The 20,302-nt window shown below is 39.8% G+C and overlaps 2 protein-coding genes across 2 annotated transcripts; both read left to right on the top strand.

Moving 5' to 3' along the window:
* The first annotated feature begins 6,984 nt into the window (after positions 1–6,984).
* Positions 6,985–13,711, top strand: slc25a43 (solute carrier family 25 member 43). Its single transcript, XM_044364360.1, has 5 exons — positions 6,985–7,477; positions 9,717–9,958; positions 10,186–10,358; positions 12,244–12,378; positions 12,956–13,711. Exons 1-5 carry the CDS (start codon positions 7,206–7,208, stop codon positions 13,166–13,168), a joined length of 1,035 nt encoding a protein of 344 aa, XP_044220295.1. The 5' UTR covers positions 6,985–7,205; the 3' UTR covers positions 13,169–13,711.
* A 1,628-nt stretch (positions 13,712–15,339) lies between these two features.
* slc25a5 (solute carrier family 25 member 5) lies at positions 15,340–17,607 on the top strand. Its single transcript, XM_044363819.1, has 4 exons — positions 15,340–15,540; positions 16,375–16,861; positions 16,963–17,103; positions 17,193–17,607. The coding sequence occupies exons 1-4, from the start codon at positions 15,430–15,432 to the stop codon at positions 17,348–17,350; spliced, it is 897 nt and encodes a 298-aa protein (XP_044219754.1). The 5' UTR covers positions 15,340–15,429; the 3' UTR covers positions 17,351–17,607.
* Positions 17,608–20,302: the final 2,695 nt, after the last annotated feature.

The following is a 20,302-nucleotide window of genomic DNA, read 5'->3' as shown; positions in this document are numbered from 1 at the left end:
AAAGGCTTAATAATTTCCTAGAACAACTGGGCTGTAGTTTTTAGCAAACATTACTTTAAAAAAAGAGTAAAACATATATCCGTTGGGAACTATTTTCAGCGGTATACTCATACACATTTGGTGCACTACTGAGTTTTTACGGCAACAAGATGTTGCCTGCATGAGGGATTCAAATCAAAATAAACTGAAGTGAACATGTCACCCAGTGCAACGCATGTGGCTCATTGACAGTGAAGGTCTATGGCACAGAGGAATAAACTATATCAGGTTTTGGATATACTTGTTATAGTAAGATTCAGTCATTATTGGTTTTGTCCTTTTTGTGGGATTCGTTGACATTGAAAATTTTTTTTTGCAGACTTGTCCTTTAACTTTCAACCTCAGTGGGGTTTGTTTTGTAGAAGAGAGAGAGGCTGTAGACACAAGTGCAGTGACTATCTGCTGTTTTGGTTAACTGTTGCTAAGGGGAAACCAAGGACACTTTTAACTCTGCAGCAGCTTGCCGACAACCCCCCCCCCTCCCCCCCTCCCTCTGGCCACTCCAGGCAAAAAAATCCCTCCATCTTGCCCTGGGCGAGACAGCGAGGCATTTGGTTCAGGCCACAGCTTGCACTGCAGCCCCAGGTCCTGTCTGGCCTCCACATGATGGCTTTTAACTTATGAGACGAAACCCACCAGACCACACTGTAACATTCAAGCGTCTCTTCAGTGGGCTCATAATCATTTGTGGATTTTGAATTTATTGCCTGAGTATGGCTCACATTGGCCATGATCCTGAGCACCATAAGACGGTTTTGTGTTATTTGATTATAGGAATTGACTGATCAAAAAAAAAAAAAATGATAAGAAAAAAGTGATAGCCAAACATGTTACGGATGATACTCTAGTGTGAAATCCTGAGGACAACAAGCTTGTTTGTGTGTGCATCAGAAGAGTCTTTCCAGTCTTCCCTGTGTAAATATGCTTAGCCCCAGATGATCTTCAAGGGGCTTGCTTGTTTGTACCTGCCGTGTCGTTTTGCTCGTCCTCCCAGCATGACACCCTGTAGCCCAGGACCAGCCCTTCGGAGATCAAAAGACCTTGGTGATTCTTATCAGATAATATTCTTGTCCGCCTTCCCTCCCCTTTGAGTCCAGCCTCCTCACACTGTTGACCTGAACCATGCACACTGTTCCTTATGGCCCTTTGGCCTTTCCTCTTCTTATCACTATGATGGCCAGGCCATGATAAGACAGGTCCAGCCTCAGGACAGAAGGAGGGTGCTGTCCACTTTTCTAAACCTCCTCTGTTGCATAACTCGGACACTTCAGGGCAGTAAAGAGGTTATCTCAGCTCCTTGTATGTGGTACTGTGTTTTACACACTCGCAAAAGGCACAAGTGAGACATCTCTCACCATACAAATTATATTGATCATAAATGTATTCTGACTAATTCATTGCAGGTCAATTTAAGTGATCAGTCTCAGTCTCAATTTATTTTTCTATGTTGACCGGCACATTTCAGTCTCATGCTCACATATATTTGAGTCAGGATTACACCTGATCTTTTTGCTGTCATCCTCTTAATTCAAAATGGTTCGAAACTGCTTCAGCACAGCTCCGTTTTTCTAACCCTGACATGTGACAACAGTGCATCTGTCTCAGTGTTACATGCATCTATGAGTATGCAAGCCGGGCAGACAGACAGGGAAGACTGGTGTCCAAAGTCACGACCCTGCCCTGACCTGGATGAAGGAAATGGTCACGCTGCTCGAGACAAAGCAGGGCAAAGGAGAGTCTGAGGGGCTGGCTGGTCAGCCTCTAACAATGGGTCCATGCTCTAAGACCTCTAAGACCGTGGGCCACACAAAGGCCAGAGAAACCCCCTCCTTCCCGCTCCCACATTGCAATAGAGCTGGCATTTCACACTGGCCTGTGAACAGCCATTCAATCAAACTACTGTTTAACCTGACCCCTGGCCTACACAGAAATCAAGATGAGTCTGGCGGGATGTATTTAGGTAACTGACCTTATTGACCTTACTCCAAGCCAGCCACTAGTCAAAAACCTTTCTCTTTACAATCTTTACTTCAGTTAATATTATATTAATTACAATATTTAAATGCAAGATGTTTGCTTTTTTGTAATCACCGCTCCAGATTCCTTTGAATATTCCTTAAAAGCATGTAATCAATAGGCCACCTAATAAATAATGTGTCTAGTGATGGTTGTAAGGAGCAATAGCTCCCTGGGGAACAAGAGACACCACCAGACCCTTCGTCTGGGTCAACTACCCTCGAGCCAGGGCTGAGAGAAGCAACCACATGACCCTCTCTCTTCTCAATTGACTGCTCCTCCCCTCTACCTGTACATGGCATGGATCAAGGTGTGGGGGCTGCATATCAAACAGACTGGGGCCTTTGATGTGGATGGAAACACAAACACTGTTTTGAGCAGAGTCGTAACAGCTTATTTGTTCCCTTTAGTCATTCATTGAGCTGCTTGTTGAATGTGTATGTCTTCAAAGGATAGCTGCATGCACCACTAGTACAGTAGCCAAGGAGTCCCTGAGAGTGCCCTGGCCTAGTGGGCTGTGGGAAGGCCATCTGGCTTCCTGTTCCTTAGATTTGATATTGATTTATTGGCCGTACATGGGAAGATAAGGGGACACCAGCTGCCAGAAGTTCTCTTCTGCATCCTCACAGACAATAGGCCTCCTGGTCATCTACATCCTGGCTAAATAGGTAATGCATCATTCCTTGTTAGCTTTTTACAAGGAAAGTACAAATCACAAAAAACAAGTCATTTTTGCACAAATTCCAAATTTAATTTAAAAAAAAAAAAAAAATCACATTTGATTCGCACTGACACACTCACAGATGTTAAAATCCCAATGGCAACACCAGAATGCAGAACTCCATTGAAAAATGTTACAGCAAATGCAGTAAAATTAATCCCACATGAACATAATAATTTATGGATCTTCACTTTAATCAATTATTAAACAAATTAACTCCTTAAGGCTACACATTTCTTGCCAATTTTACACTATATATATTATTTAAACACATTTATTGGTCTGCAGGGCTGAAATAACAGCGGTTTGAATGTAGTAATAAAGACTCTTCCCGGTAATGATGTTTACTATTCCTAAGAAACACTGACAACCTTTCACAGTTTAACCCATCACAGAAACCATTAATCCAAAATTAGGCTCCTATGCATAACAAGTCTCCCATTCCTGTTAAGTGAGCCGGGGAGTGCAGCAGTTTCAGCCTGAGCCTTGTTGGTGGAGGTGTGAACATGGTGCCACAGTGAATTGTACTTATGCCTGATTTTTCTCACCAATACAACCCCCACCCTTAAAAAAAAGAAAAAAAAAGACACACTCACATACAGACAGTCTCTTGGTGTCACCCACCCATGCCGGTTCCCCTTTCCTCCCCCCACCCTTTCTTCTCTTTCCCCCTCCCCTGCCAACACAAGCCTGTGATGTGACTGTCTCAGATAATGAGGTGAGAATTTTATTGCAGCAGTCTGTGAGCCTGGCACCAGTCTGTGAGGATGACAGCGACTTCTGGCCTCGGTGCGTGCTCTCTGGTATCGGGCGCCCTCTGTTGACTGCTGTGAGCCCACGCTGGATACACAGACTGTTCTCTCTCAGGTCCTCCAGCAATGCACTTCAAAGTGGGAGATCAAGGGTTGACTTGCGCATGACATCCAGAGAATGACAATGCCTCAGCCAGCCTACACCTACTGCTACGTGCTAGTCCCCGAGACACAAAGGCATGCAGGCAGCTCCCGCACTACTTTGCTCTGTGGAGGAAGTGCTCATTCAGGAGTGGGATATACATACAGGAAGAAGGCAGTACTCTATCTGTATTCTATACAAATACTGGTGGGCTGAGGCAATGTGAGGGACAGAGGAAGGACAGACCCACAAGACAGAGTGGCAACAGGTTCTTGGTGGTGTCCTGTTTGATTGCTGAAGCATTTATTGATAAGATACAGCATGAGTCTGCATCACACCACTTATCTTTAAAGACAGCCATCCCATTATCTGGTGTATTACAAACCAAACACGTGACAATGAGATCAAAGAATTTTCAAAGCATTTTCAAAGCTTCTATTGCTCTGGGGAAGAAAAAATGTATTCCTTTGACATTCTCCAGATGGAGCACATTTATGAAGTAATCTCCTCTCACAAATCTGTCATTATGACTCTCAAAATTTTATTGATCTGCTGATTAAAAGTCCCCTGAACTTTAAAATAGTCACCTGACCGCCTGAGTAGCTTGTATGAGCTACAACTCCAGTGACATCTCAGAGAGCACTGATAACCTCTGAACTTGCTTCTTAATTATCACAGTAATTACCTCAATTGCATCAAAATTAGGTCTTGAGTTTTCAGAGGTGAAAGCCAGTATCCCATTCACACACACAGCAACACCCTTCTACACCCCAGTAGGCAGCTAAGTAAGGGGGAGTGAGGGGAAACCTCTTGTGATCAGGCTGTCATTTCCTCTGGTCGGCTCTGTTATTCCAGAAGCCTTTGTGAAGGAGCCAAGTGGTCCAGCCGCAGACAGAAGGTGGGCTCCTCGCATGCATCTGAGGTTGTCAGCCCGGCAGGGGAGGGAGGCACTCCTGGCTGGTGAAGACAAGGAGAAAACAAACATGGTGCTGAAACAAGACAGCGACAACAAATCCTTGCTGATAATTACGGTTATACAGTGAATCATACTTGACTTATCTTCATGGCACAATAAATGAAAACAAATTTGGCTGGTGCAGAAACATGTTGACAATTTCACTGTTTAACTGCACGTACAGACACAAGGACAACAAACCACCAATTGAAACCTAAGAACCAGGGAAGAATGACATTTTCAACAGTTTTAATTCAAAGACACAACAAAATGTCCCATTAAGGGTGAATAAGAACTATCATTGCATTGACTTAGTTGTACATTCAAATTCCTCTAATCTATTGCTTTCAACTAAACTACTGAAAAGGCAAAATAGCTGCAGTTATACTTTTATGGCCCTAAAAGGACATTACATCAATGTTTGCATCTGAGTATTTTTATCACTCAGAGCATCGCTGATTTGGAGGTTTTAGGTAACATCCATTTTGAACTGAATATGGCGAGCACGATACATTTTTGTATAACATAATTATACTCGTCATTTTCACCAAGACTTTCATGAAAGGAGATTTGAATGTCAGGAGCTCGTCTTGGTTAAATAAAGATCTGTTAGAGAATAAAAGAAAAACACATTTCATTGCACATGAATTTAAGAACCAAATAATTAACTAACAAAGTAAAACTCCAGACTACACATTCTTATACTTTTCATTGTATCACAAGCAAACTTACTTCTACTTGAGCGGGATGTCCTGGCACTTCATCCACCCCATTTACCAGTAAATCAAACCAAAAAGTTGGACTATTGCGCCACCTATGGTGACAAAGACATCCAACTCAGCCCTAAAAAACTGTGTGGTTACCAAGTGGAGCCTGAGGTTAAGGGGTCAGCTGATAATAGAATTGTTTAATGCAACTTCCCTTTCTTATTCACTAGAAAAACACATGAAGAATGACTGCACAAGTTTAACTTCCTCCACTTTTATCTCTGAAGCTGCTTTACATTGATACTTATGCAGTGGTGACCATCAAGATGAGGTTTTTTGATGTTGCTGATCTAAATACTCCATATCAGCAAAGCAATATTAAGTAAAATACTCTAGTAAAGTACTGGTGCTACAAAATGTATATCAGTAAAACACCTGACTGAATATTCTCATAATATATTTCTGTCAAATTTCTACCAAATCACATTTTGAAATCAGGAATTTTGGACTCCTGTAGAACCACAGCTCTGCTATCATACATGAAGTCAAATTTGTGTTTGTCTAAAGATGAATGAAAGCACAAGAAAAAAAAACATTTTACACAAAACTAGAATTATATGAAAAATTCTCCAAATGAATGCAGCTCAGCCTTTTTTAAAATTTACTTAAGTTATATGCTATTTATGCATAAAATGTACATTTTGTGATCAGTTGTCATACACATTTTTAAAATCCCATTTTTGTGTACTTATGTATTAAGTACTGTTTGGTATAGGTATTTGTCTTTTGGTTTATTTAATTGATGTGTTAAAAGGTTTGATTCTTGATGTAAAGCACCTTGCAACTTTGTTTTGAATGGTGCTGTAAGCCCAAATTAAATTTACTATCATTGTTATATTGCAACATTGATAGTTTGACTTAAATAAAGGATCTGAATACATCTCCCTCCACTGTTCATACATATGACAACAAATCTGACCCGGCAGAGGAGAATATATCTCACTCAATCGTTGTTTTGAAGGCTTCACCAAGGAGCATATATTTTTTATATTGTCCTAGATATCAACAAGAGAGACAGACTCTTAAAATTACACTCCAAAGGAATCACATGAGACTAGATATTAGAGGAATGTTGCAGAAGAGTTCAGGTGATGTAGGGTACAGGGCTATGTTCAGGGTTTTAGAAAACACAGGACTCAATAGGATAATTTAATGTAATAGTATAGTAACCTTTCTGTTGTTCATTAAACAACAGAAGAAGAAGAAGAAGAAGAAGAAGAAGAAGAAGAAGAAGAAGAAGAAGAAGAAGAAGAAGAAGAAGAAGAAGAACTGTGCTAATTTAATGTTTTCACTTATGTTACTTTCTATTTATTTATGGTGATCCCTGGCATGTTTTGTCATATTGTTTATTTATTCATTTAATCCTTTTATTTTATTGTTTATCCTTTTACTTCCCTATTTGTATGTTTGTTTATATTAATATCTGATATCTTATTGATTGATATCTTATATCTTATTGTTTAATTATATCTTTGTATTGTTATAAGAAAAAAATAAAGGAAAAAGGCAAGAAGAAGAAGAAGAAGAAGAAGAAGAAGAAGAAGAAGAAGAAGAAGAAGAAGAAGAAGAAGAAGAAGAAGAAGAAGAAGAAGAGGTCAAAGGGCGTCCTCTAGTGTTGCTGTGCCGTCGCTTCAGCTCCTCTACTGACGTGAATGTGTCACATTACACCGCTGGTCTGGACATGAGACGGATATACCTCCTCGGGCTCTATATTTAGATGTCTAAGCTGTACAAAACAAATCCTTTCTGTTCCCTCCGAGAGAACTGAAATCATCTCATTAACCAGACTGTTTTGAGGAAGGCCAAAATAAGGATGGCCTCTGTTAAAAAAGACGACAGACTAACGAGGTCTCAGAGCTTTTTGTGCGTCGGTTTCGCCGGATTTTTCAGTAAAACCGTCACGTCACCTTTGGAGGTGGTGAAAATCAAAAGCCAGGTGGGCACTTTTCATTGTAAAAGAGGTTTTTGGCAAAGTTTTCTCCTCATCTACCAGAATGAAGGACTTCGGGGATTTTGGAAGGGAAATCTCGTGTCTTGTCTCCGGTTGTTTCCCTACTCTGCAGTCCACCTGGCAACATATAAAAAGTAAGTATATTTGACTGTCATTTTGTGTGTAGTTCATAACATCTCTGGTGGTTGTTTCATCTGAGTTTTACCCAGTGTTTCTGCTCTTATTATTACCCTGTTAGCCAACTTGACCAGCTGACGTTGACTTAGCAAGTTTGTTTGGCGAACAGTGGGGAAGACATATTATAATCATCAGCGGAAACAACGATATTCACCTTAACAATTGTTTGAAATGTTAAAATAAAGTAAATGGTTCATTTAAGTAGTGTGTTTACTTTCTTTCTTGTAGGTAAACATGTACTTCCTCTTCTACCGTACCGATGAACACCACCTATTTTCAGCCAATCAGAGGGCTTTATTTTCTCTGTCGATATTTAAAGTTAATGGGTTTAGCTTCGTCCTGAGTTTTGTCTCACAGGTTCCTCACTTCTGCCCCCAACAATCTCCTCACACTAGCGGTAAAAAGATTATTTTATCAGTTACTCAGTTGACTGAAAATTAATCAAAACCTTTTTGTTATTTTCTTAATCTTTTCATGTTTTTGAAGTGAAAATGCTATAAAAATAAGAGCACAGTCCTGCATTCAAATGTGAAAATATGCTAGTTTTCCGTTTCTTATATGTAGTAAACTGATTATCTTTGGTCAGACAAAAGAAGACATTTGAAAACTTGCTGTGGTTTATTAGAGACTGTAATGGACATTTCAAAATTTTATAGATTAAACGAGAAAAGTTATGATCAAAATAATCAGTTGCAACCACAGTCTCTACATTTACAGCTAAAACAGCACTTTTCAAAGAATTATTCTTATGAAAATCGAATGATGATCTATCATCATGTAGTAAAAGTTATTTTTTATCTCCACTGAATAAAATGAAACCATCTAGCTGGCAAACTGGCTTTGCTCACTCCAGCTGGGCTTCCTTCCTCTATAGATGTCCTTAATTAAATAATGCAATTCAACTTGGCCTGTTGGTTGGACAATACAACCAATTTGAATATGATAACATAGATGGGAAATTATGATAGGCATTTTTTATTATTATTTCATGACATTCTCTGGACAAAAATGGTTGATGACAATTAATTGTTAAAAAACAATCAACTGATTAATTAATAATGAAAATATTTTTTGCAACCCTAATATAAGTTTATGTCTTATACATAGATATTTATGTTTGACTGCTGTTAGGACTCTACTTGGATTTTGACAGTCCTATGTTAGAGGAAAACATTCATACTCGTCATGAGAGGAAGTACTGCCTGCGAGGCTGAACTCAGGGCAAAAAACCGCTGCATATTTCTGTTGGGTTACTACAGGACAAAACATACTGCAGTGCCGACAGCGTGGCTGATAAATAAACACACAAGTCAGCGAGTAATCCGTCGTACAGTCATAAATACATTCAGCTGTGTGTAGACGGACAATCATTAGACACCTTGTCACGTTTCAGGACGGACACGTGTTTATGTTAACACCTCATCCTGACTGTACGTAGTGTTGACTGTACACCGTGCTGAATAGTACATAGTGTCCTTTTCCACACACATGACCTGAGTTATTCATTGGCTGTTTGGTGCAGACTTCTTAATATTGATCTTTAAGAATACTTGATAATTATAGCATTAATACATGCATTAAAACTTTAATAAACAATAGATTGAGCTTGGGCTGCCAATAAGGATGATTTTCTTTGCTGTTTTTTTATTTGTTTGTTTGTTTGTTTTTGATGAATACATAGTCTAGAAAAGCAGCATATCCTTATATTTGAGATGCTGGAACCAGCAAATGTCAATGATAAATGATTTTAATGATAAACTATTTTGATAATTGATTATTTATTTGGAGTCCTTCTTTAAGAAAAAAAAGTGCAAATCTATGGTTCCAGCTTCTCAAATGTGAATATTTTCTTGTTTCTATGAAAGCAAACAGAATATCTTTGGGTTGTGGACTGTTGGTCGAGATGCCATCTTGGGCGTCAGGAGACAGTGATCGCCATTTTTCACCATTTTCTGACACTTTATACACCAAACAACTAATCAATTAATTGACAAATTAAGCGATAATGAAAATATTGGTTAGTTGCAGCCCTACAACAAAGTAAACATAAATTAAAAACAGAATATGTGTACTTAAAGCTTACATCTGTCAAACAATGCCATCAAATTACCAGGACAAATGGGAGATGGGTTTACTGTCTGATCAATGCATTCCCTACAATTAAGTGTTTTTGGTTTTTCCCTCCTCTGTGTGCAGGATAGTCCACCTCCACATGGATGAACTGGGCTTCATCTCTCAGTGGAGGGCCATATTCGCTGGTGGACTAGCTGGCGTTGCTGCTGCTCTGGTCACGTATCCTCTGGAGGTGGCAGAGACCAGACTCATTGTTCAGAACTGCAGAGAGCCCACGTACGTCGGCGTCGTTCACACTCTCTCAAAGATCTCCAGGAATGAAGGGCTGCTTGCTCTCTACAGGGGCTTTTCCCTCACTGTCTTAGGTGTGTATGCATATTCCTACAAATGAATTAATGTTAAGATATCAAACATTAATGCTGCTAAGAGGAGCTCTGCTTTTCACTTGGTAAAAGTTTTTAATGTGGCCTAATGATGTTGGCACAGACCTTACAGTTAAGTAGTTCTGGTGGGCGAGTGACCAAAATATTAATATCCACCCCTCGTTAAGGGCATTTCTGTCATTAATGGTGCATTTTACTGTAACTTGCAGGTGCATTTCCCTTTTCTGTTGGATGCTATGCGGTCTACATGAACTTGGACAAGCTGTGGCAGGAGCCTCCTTCTCGCTTCTCTTCCCTCCAGAACTTCATTAATGGTTGTCTTGCAGCAGGAGTGGCACAAACCCTCTCCTACCCTTTTGAAACTGTTAAACGGAAGATGCAGGTGAATTACCAGTGAACTTTCCACATGTGGGCTATGATTTATAGGAGAACTGAAACAGACATGTTTTTTAAAAAAGAGATCAGTTTCATTTCATTTATTTATAAGGACAATGAACAATAATCAACATTTCTGTAAATATACCAGTGTTAGCCAGCAAATTTTCAACTTCAGTCTTTTAGCCAGATGATCTTAAACCAATGAAGTGATGGTTGAAAATTACAGACAGAAGACAACAAGATGCCAGAAAGACAAATAGCAACAGGAGACGGCAAAACATTAACACAATAATACAGCAACAACATCCACAAGAAGAAGAAGAATTAAAGAACACAGAAGACGTCAAAACTTTTAGCCAGGTAGTCAACTAATCGTAATTAGGGTCTCGGTTTAACTTATATATTTTGGCGGTTAGTTGTGTTATTATGGCCTTTTAAAGGGAAATATATAATGGCAAGATTTCAATGTGACTACATTCAACATCACAGGAATAATGCTGGAGATAATTTGACAGACCTTTCAATTAAATCAGATAATCATCAAATTTGTCTGTTATGACAAGTGTTTTGTTATTGTTCATACCTGAAATAACTGTAGAAAATAACCGTAAAATAAACAAGGCTACAGTGCTGGCTGTATTTCCATATTTAGTCCATCAGGGGGCAGTGAGGGTTTATTTAAATTAATGCTGGTCTCACTTGGTCACTCATGTATGGGATCATGGAAAGTTTAATTTGTTAATCAAATAAACCAGAATAGCATTGGTAGTAAGTTTCTTCATGTTATCTTTAAAAATGATTAAGCCTATAGACATTTAAAGAGTCAGGACATTTTCCACATGTTATAAAAAATACTCATGGTTGTATGTAAACATGCTTAGTCTGCATGTATCGCCCTTACATCACGTTTCACATATATTCTGTATGTTTGGAAGGACACTTGGGGAACAATGGCGCTGCAGAGGACAGAATACTACATCCGGTTTTATCTAACTATTATTAGCTACCACAAGGTTCAACAGCAGCTGGGAATGTGAATGTGTCCCTGGTCTGCAGAAGCTATAGATAAGTTCTCTAAAGATAGCCAGTTACTGTTGGACACCAGGCAAACAGAAAGCTTTATGTGTCCATTTCATGAAACCATTACATCGCCTTACAATAAACAGAAACACTACATAATTTCTGCTATAGTCTCTGTCATGAAAAGAGCTAAACATTAAACATCAGGCAGAGAATAGATGATGGGGAAGCTAGTGAGTGTGTTTGCAGAAGCTTAAGGTAATGCTTTAGGTGAAGTATTGTTTAACTCACAAGTTAGCTTAATGTTTTATCTCCAAATGAAGCTGTTTGAACAGTCTAAAAGCCTTGTGGATGCATGCTTGCTTTGGGAACCTTGAAACTTCTAAAGATATATTTCCTCTGTCACACGGCTGTCAGGCTGTAGAGTTGTGCAAAGGACACAGTTTGACTATTTCACACAGGAAGCTTTTTAGTACACAATGTAATTAACATAATCATTTATCACTTTTAAAAGCTTCCTCTTCTAATAGTTTTCATCTCCTGTTTGACTGATTTTAATTTCTTTTTCCACTTTATTCTCAAAAGGACATAATTCTGAGTTGGTGTTGTCCCTTCATTTGATTTAATATTATTGTCATTCTTGAAGAAATGTAATATTTTGCAGGTTTGTTCAGGTCACTTGCTGTACAAATGTTAAAAAGTTGCTCAAAGTTGAAAAGAGAAGTTGATTAAATCAGCAATCAACCACACACACACACACAAACACTGATATACTGCTGTCCTGTCACGCTTCACTTGACTTTTCTACACTTCACTTTATAGACAAGTGGTATCACTTTCAGTCATTCTCACTTTCATTCTTTCCTCAGGCGCAGAGTGCCCGTCTCCCTCATTTTGGTGGAGTTGACGTTCATTTCAATGGAGTGACTGACTGTTTCATACAGGTGGTCAGAAACAAGGGCGTCCTCTCACTGTGGAACGGTCTTACTGCCAACACAATAAAGGTACGGTGTCTGTGAATAATTTTCCATACAGTTTAATTTCTGTTTATTTATGAACTCAGTCACACTTACATTTACACTTACTTATCATTTATATGGCTAAAATAGGTCTACTTTATCTTGCGCTACAGACAAGTAATAGGAACTGAAATAACTGCTCTGCACGTGCCCTTAGGAACATGAGTACGCCTGTGAAAGTATTGTAACCCATGGCCTACGCAAAAGGGGCAGTGGGAGGTGGGGGGGAGGAGGGGGCATGGAAAACAATCTTCAGTGTGTAATTCATAGCAGGAATATCACGAGCAAGGTGAGCAAAGTCTGTCTGTGGAACAGCATGCTCCGCTCTCCGATTTCAGCTGCAAATGTCATGATGGCTGTACGTTGTTTTATAGATGTAAAGCCTTGTCAGGAGTAGCCTTTTACCTCAATCTGAAGTAAAATAAAGCTTATACATTTCACAACATTGTACACACTGTAAACTATGTGGCATGGATCTATGGTGAAGGCTTTTAACCTCATGATTGAGAATGTGGACTACAGTCAAGTCTTTTTTTTTTAACCTCTTGTTATCCCTTCACAGATTGTTCCCTACTTTGGCCTTCTCTTCACCTGCTTTGAGATGTGTAAGCAGGTTTGCCTTTACCGCAACGGGTACATCATCTCACCTCTGAGCTACAAACTTGCTCCAGGGGTCGACCAGAGCCTGGGGCCATACGAGCTGCAAGAGGTGAAGCGCTACTTGAAAAACAGGAATTTTGGGTCAGGGGAGTCGTCCTTTGGAAACCGCTGGTGAAACTTCATATGAGAAGATGTCTTGTGAAAAGTATCGGCTGCTGACCACACTTGACCAGCAAACTGAGTCAGGAGTATTTGTTGGACTTAAGAGACTAGTAATATATAACATTGTTTTCCCAGTGTTATATCTTCATTACAGCAGTTAACACATATTTACTGTTTCTCCTGGCAGCAACGGTCTACCTCCTTCAGAACATTGTTATTTTATCTGACAGTATTGTTTGTAAATGGTTTGTTCACTCAACCACAATGTATTTTCATGACTGTCTTTAACTTAATATCATGTGCCTTAAGAGTTACTTACTTATTTTGGGGCTTATTTCAGTTATTACGGCAAAGACATTACATATTGCCATAGTGTATTCGTTGAAAATGCTCTTTCATGTCATAAATTAAAATGTAAGCATCATGAATGTTTGATATTGTTGTATAATATGCAATTTTGTGTGATAGATTATATTTTTAATGTATAAAAAAGGCAAAATGTTGATTGTGATTGAAGAAATGTGCTTAAAACATTAAAATTTTCTTTTTACTGACACTTTTTATTTGTTAAAGTGTATTTTTGTATGTTATATGGGTTATGCATATATATTAGATGATGATCTAATTTTAAATTAATATAAACCACCTCCTCTAGCCCACTTTCTTAGGTCTAGGTTCAGAGTAGAAAGTGCCTTTTTTCTAGTTTTTGACGTTTAATTCAGTGTTATTGGTCTTGTAGCAACTATACAACTTATTATCTGCTATTTGTTATTAGTTATATGGATCAGTAATTCATATTTTATGTGTTGTGATAATTTTCAGGATATTTCTAAGAGTTTGTTCTGTCCAGTGGTGGAAGAAGTATTCAGACCCTTTACCTAAGTAAAAGTGCCAATACAGCAATGTAAAAATACTTAATACAAGTAAAAGTCCTGCAGAAAAATCCAAGTATGAGGAGCTAAATGTAGTTAAAATATTGCAGTAAAAGTAGTGATTTGGTCCCTCTGATTGATATATTATCATTAGATAATCAATACTGAAGCATCAGTGTTAGAGCAGCATGTTACTGTTGTAGCTGCTGGAGGAGGAGCTAGTTTCACCTACTTTATATGCAGTTAGCTAGTTTAGTCCAATGGTTCCCAATCTAGGGGTTGTGTCCCTCCAAAGGGTCACCAGATAAATCTGAGGGGTCGTGAGATGATTAATGTGAGAGGAAAGAAGAAAAAACAAAGTTCTCATATACAAATCTGTTTTCAGTTTTTGGACTTTTTCTCTAATCTTTGATTTTTATTTAAATATTGGATCATTTGAACATTTATTGAAATGAAACTATGTGAGAAGTTTAGAGGGAAAAATCACTGTGTTAACAACTCATAAACATCTGAAATGTGACCCAGACTACACACTACTTTTTATAAGAATTCAAAAGCCAAAGAGGTTGGAAACCACTGGTTTCATCTTTAACAATGTGTTGTATTTTAAAAGCTTGTTATATTATCCATGGTGTCAAATCTCCAGCTGAAGAGCTGTAAAATAAATGTAGTGAAATAGAAAGTAAGATATTTCCCTCTGAAATGTAGTGAAGTGGAGGTATAAAGTAGCATAAAATTGAAATACTCAAGTAAAGTGCCTCTAAATTGTACTTAAGTACAGTACTTGAGTAAATCCCTTTGATCCAGTAGCACCGACTAAAGTCAGACAGAACCAGAGATGGAAAGTAACGATCTGCTGACACTTGCTTTGTGTCGAATCAGTCAGCTGATTCAATCATGTCCTCCTCCATACTGTGGGAAAATGAGTGACAACCAAAGGACATTAACAGATGGGATGACCTTTACCCACCATAGCAGAGGCCCTAAAGTCCTCAGCTGCTTCAAACTGACATTTGACACGACCGTGAGCCAACTCTTGATCATAAAACTCATTTTTAACAACATACCAGTGCCTCCTCAGTTGTGTTGAGATGTGATTCAGTCAGAATATCTCAACAGGACATTAAAGAAGTTAGTAAAACTATGAGCTTGTGGGACAGATAACTTGCTGTGACTTACTTGAGTGATGAGGGAGATCACCAAATCTGAATCAGAGGACATCAGTCAACCCCGCCCACTCCTAACCGCAGCCCACCAATCAAACGCGAGAGTCGAAGTTCGCGTTTTTTCTCGCGCACAGTCTCCTTAAATCCCCTCACTTCTAGATTGGACTCGGCCATTTCACCTAAACCGGCAAACCCCACCGACCGAGTGACCGGACGGCGACTGATAACACCAGAAGATGAGTGAACAAGCTATTTCATTCGCCAAGGACTTCTTGGCTGGTGGTATTGCCGCTGCCATCTCCAAAACAGCTGTTGCCCCCATCGAGAGAGTCAAGCTTCTTCTGCAGGTGAGAGGCACTTTAAAATGTTATTTCTTGCTTTGCACGCACTTGGCATCTAATGAGAACTGCAAGTAATGTCTCTGCAACACTAACAGGAAACGTGTTTGTTGATTTGTAGCGTTTCCTTGCTGGTGTAGTCACTCCTAAGGGATGGAGGGATAAATAAACAAGAGTTCAGTTAGTTTAGGAGATGCTTTGGTAGAGGAAATGATGCATAGATGCTGCATTAAGTAGAATCAGTATACTTATATGGGCCTGTTGTAAATCAGAGCAGCTGTGTTAGTCTGCTGCAGGGACAGATGAGGAATGAGCTTATTTCAGCTGTATCAGACCTGTTACGTAATACAAGCTGCAGCCTTCCCAAGCAAAAATACAGTGACTTAAAGGGACAGACATAGCCATCCATTGTGTTTCTGAATATCAAAAGTGCTTATCTTCCATGACAGCTCTTAGTTTGGCATGAAAACTTAACAAACAAGGTCAAAGCAAGGTTTGCACCATGGCTTTCCACTGCTGCATTGGGCCTGGGCTCAGCAGCAACAGCAGCAGCGGCAGCAGCAGCAGGGGGAGGAGGAGGAGGAGGAGGGGGGAAGGGGTGTGAATAGTTGAATGGATGCCGACAGAGTTGAACTGTGGCACATGGATGCAAATGTGCCTGTCAGACACAGGCATGAGAATCATGGGAATGGGAATTTGCGTCCTTAACAATTACACAAGTCAAAAGGTTAACAGGTGAAAGGTAAAGGTTCGTTTACACTGCAGTTGTGTCAAAGTGCTTTTACTGCCCAGCCTTCATTTTACGGTTTCTAATGCACTGCGATAATTCTGCTTTAATTACAGGTGCAACATGCCAGCAAGCAGATTTCAGCTGACAAGCAGTACAAGGGCATTGTCGATTGTGTCGTCCGTATCCCCAAAGAGCAGGGCTTCCTCTCGTTCTGGAGAGGCAATCTAGCCAACGTCATCCGATACTTCCCCACTCAGGCCCTCAACTTTGCTTTCAAGGACAAATACAAGAAGGTTTTCCTCGATGGCGTGGACAAGCATAAGCAGTTCTGGAGATACTTCGCAGGGAACTTGGCCTCTGGTGGTGCCGCTGGAGCCACATCGCTCTGTTTCGTCTACCCCCTCGACTTCGCCAGAACACGTCTGGCCGCTGATGTGGGCAAAGCCGGAGCAGAGCGCGAGTTCAAAGGCCTGGGAGACTGCTTGGTGAAGATCTCAAAGTCTGATGGCATCAAGGGTCTGTACCAGGGCTTCAGTGTGTCAGTGCAGGGCATTATCATCTACAGAGCTGCTTACTTTGGCGTCTATGACACAGCAAAGGGTGAGTTTTCATTATCTGGTGAGCTGCTTACCTCTCTTTTCTCAGTGGACTTCCTTGCCTTGAGACTTTCACTCAACTTCTGATTGATGCTTCTTTTCTAGGCATGCTTCCAGACCCCAAGAACACACACATTATTGTCAGCTGGATGATTGCTCAGTCTGTGACTGCAGTCGCTGGTCTTGTGTCCTACCCCTTCGACACTGTCCGTCGTCGTATGATGATGCAGTCTGGACGCAAAGGAGGTAATGAATACAAAATATCACTGTCTGGTTGTGCTAAAGCGTTGCTAGAATGGCGGTGTGATTTCTCTGTTGTTGTGTTTTTCCTCTAGCGGACATCATGTACAGCGGCACCATTGACTGCTGGAGGAAGATCGCCCGTGATGAGGGCGGCAAGGCTTTCTTCAAGGGAGCGTGGTCTAATGTGCTGAGAGGCATGGGTGGCGCTTTTGTGCTTGTCTTGTATGACGAGCTTAAGAAAGTCCTCTAAGTAGTTTTTATGTCCACTGTTCATGTTGTGAAGTTTAACTGTAACATATCTTGTACATTTGGATGGACTGAAATGCTGCGATTATATATTTATAGGGACCAACTAGTATTTTCTACTAGTTGTACCGGCGGAATCTGTTCTGCACTCTTCTCTTGGCCCATACTTTTTCTTTTTGTTTTGCCCCTCACCAGAATGTCATTCCCTGAACACAGGAACCTTGCCAGTAAAAGAGAAATAAAGGCAACCTACTGAATGAATCTCCTGCCTGGTTTTGAAATATAATGCCATGTGTGAAGGGTACTGTTGCAGACGGAGTGTGACTGAGCGTCTTGGCAGCCTCATGTCCTCGGTCATGATGCTTTGGGAAGCTGTTTGGCACCCTCATGTGTGAAATGTAAGCTTAGAGCTGCACAGGTCTCCCAAGTTGTAGTTGGGGATGATCCAAAATCAGCTGAGAAAGTTGACCTGCTGACAATATTTCATCCAAGACACTTGCAGAAAAGTGATACACAGGCCTGTTTGCATGTGAGTCCACCAGTTTATTTGACATATATTAATAGTTTAGCAGAACATTTGCACATATTACTTGCTGCAGAGAAAGGGCCAGGATTACCTCTAGCGAGGTAGATTATTCCAACCTTCTAAATATACTTTTATCTCCTGCCAAGCCTCTTCTGACTCCAAATGGTGTGACTGATGACTTTAACCTTGAGCTGTTCGACCATTCACCAGCCAGTATGACACCTGTTTCAGATATTCACTATCACAGTTAAGTGATCTCTATATCTGTCAATTAAAATGTAAAAACATAATTTCATATTCTCACAATTTATCACAGAAAAGAAGCAAAAGACAGGTTGACATAGACCAGATCTTAGTTGGGTGTTCGTGTGTTGTTGAGGGACTGCCACAACTTGACTTCCTCCTGATAAATTATTTTTCCAGCTGCAAAGAATCACATGATGGTAGCAGGACAGGACATAGTGTCCTTGGCCTCTAAGCACGTTGTGTATCAGCCATTCTGTAATAGCTAATTGTAATCTTTACTAAAATCTTGTGCTGCCTTTTCAGATATGGGACAGTTGTGGCAAGTAGGGCTGCAACCATCGATTATTTTCATTATCTATTAGTCTGCTGATTGTTTCCTCAATTAATTGATTAATTAATAGTGAAACCTGACAGTTACAATTTCCTAGAGTCACAAGCAATGTTCCCAGAGGTCTTGTTTTTGTCCGACCAACAGTCCAAAACCCAAAGATATTCACTTAACAATCATGTGTGGCAAAGAAAAACATGAAATCATCACATCTGAGAAGTTGAAAAGTGCAAACTTTTGGCATTTTTGCTTTAAAAAATTACTACAATTATTAACTTATTGTTGCAGCTCTAGTGGAAAGTATGTTTACAGCGTCAGAAACTCTCCACACTAAGCATCTCATGTAATTGACATCTGACGTGATGACTATTTGGACTCTGACACATTTGATATCACAGCACTACACTGTCAATTTTTATGATAAACTGCTTGCTGACTATGAGGTTACAGGTCCACTTGGCAGCTTTAATCATCCTTCCACCATTTTATTGGCCAGTTAAAGAGCTGCATAATCTTCCCATATCAGAGTTCAATAAATGAAGAGACTGTGTTTCAATTAAGAGGCGCCTGTTTGACATGTAGTCTGAAGTTCTTATTAGTGATGATGTAAAAGTCTGTAACCCTGCAAGCTAATTACAATATAGTCAGGTTCTCTGTCAGCTGCAGACCTTGAACATCACAAAAATCCTCCATGAGTTGTTCACCAATCACCACAGCTGTAATTACTCTTATTGAAACTGTGACTACATAATTGAGTCTATGAGAATAAGTTACACTGAGGTCTTCACATTAGTCCAACTTTGAACCATTATTTTCTCTCGCAGTTTATCAAAAGTTTAATTCTGTCACTAAAAATCTTTCTGTCATAATTTTTCCAGTATGGGTAATGTCTTCATTCACTTCCAACAAAAACAAACCAATTAATCAGTGACAGTACAAATGAATGTGTTGCTCACTGTAGTTAGTTTGAACCACTTAGTTTAATATCAGTAAAATGCCTGAAAAACGAATGAAATACAGATAAAGTGCATGTCTGCAAACAGAGAGATTATTGTGTGAACTTTAAAAGCACACAGCATGGTAAGTAGGATGTAGCTTTCAGACACAATCACTGTGTCTTGGACGCTCATCCCTAGACTGTTCTCAAGTGGAGGTCTCATTTTAGCAACACTATCAGATTACATGATTTACTCAGCTGGGCGTCGTCTAATCATCCTTTTAGCATTCAGAGTGTTGGACGTGACCCCTGACCCAGAGAAATCAGTTTTAATACTGTTTTGACCGGTTCATCCACAAACGCCCATCTCAGCAGGTAGCACAGTTAATCCTCCATTCAGCGAGCCTCTCCATAGCTGCCCCATTACAACTTTAACAGGGATTAGCGAATCAGAAGCAACAGGGATCACAGCCATTTACGCTGTCTGTCTGCGTGGCTTTAGATACGCCATGCCTCCCTGAGGTCACATGGGTACCAAGACAAGTGCAGTCTACACATTCGCATTGTCACAGACGTCACCAGCAGGCTGCAGTGATTGTAGCTGTGTGCCTGAATTCATTAATGTTTCTCAGTATTAAGAGATATTAACTCATTGAATTTATAAGTGAGTTTGCATTTCCCCATGGAAACCTACAGATAACTGCAGAGCCAAACAAAAAGACACTGATTGAAACTGTTATTTTCAAATCAACATGGTAAAAATATTAAAAGAAAAAAAAATGTAAAAACCTCTAAGCAGCAATAAATTTTCCACTTTTGCAAGTGAAAACACCTGCTGTTCCATCGTTGTGTTTGAGGTTAAGGATCCGTGGCCTGCTCTTAAAAAAGGGAATGAAGGCGGTATGCATATCCACATCGA

The sequence above is a fragment of the Thunnus albacares genome, chromosome 10, assembly GCF_914725855.1.
Source record: "Thunnus albacares chromosome 10, fThuAlb1.1, whole genome shotgun sequence".
Classification (NCBI taxonomy): Eukaryota; Metazoa; Chordata; class Actinopteri; order Scombriformes; family Scombridae; genus Thunnus; species Thunnus albacares.
This window is presented reverse-complemented; position numbering and strand designations above follow the sequence as displayed.

Bases quoted from the DNA above. Each gene is read 5' to 3' on its own strand.
- slc25a43 (XM_044364360.1), top strand. From the start codon at position 7,206: ATGGCCTCTGTTAAAAAAGACGACAGACTAACGAGGTCTCAGAGCTTT. The intron at 7,478-9,716 runs GTAAGTATATTT...CTCTGTGTGCAG, and splicing joins CACCTGGCAACATATAAAAA to GATAGTCCACCTCCACATGG. The intron at 10,359-12,243 runs GTGAATTACCAG...TTCTTTCCTCAG, and splicing joins CTGTTAAACGGAAGATGCAG to GCGCAGAGTGCCCGTCTCCC.
- slc25a5 (XM_044363819.1), top strand. From the start codon at position 15,430: ATGAGTGAACAAGCTATTTCATTCGCCAAGGACTTCTTGGCTGGTGGT. The intron at 16,862-16,962 runs GTGAGTTTTCAT...CTTCTTTTCTAG, and splicing joins CGTCTATGACACAGCAAAGG to GCATGCTTCCAGACCCCAAG. The intron at 17,104-17,192 runs GTAATGAATACA...TTTTTCCTCTAG, and splicing joins GCAGTCTGGACGCAAAGGAG to CGGACATCATGTACAGCGGC.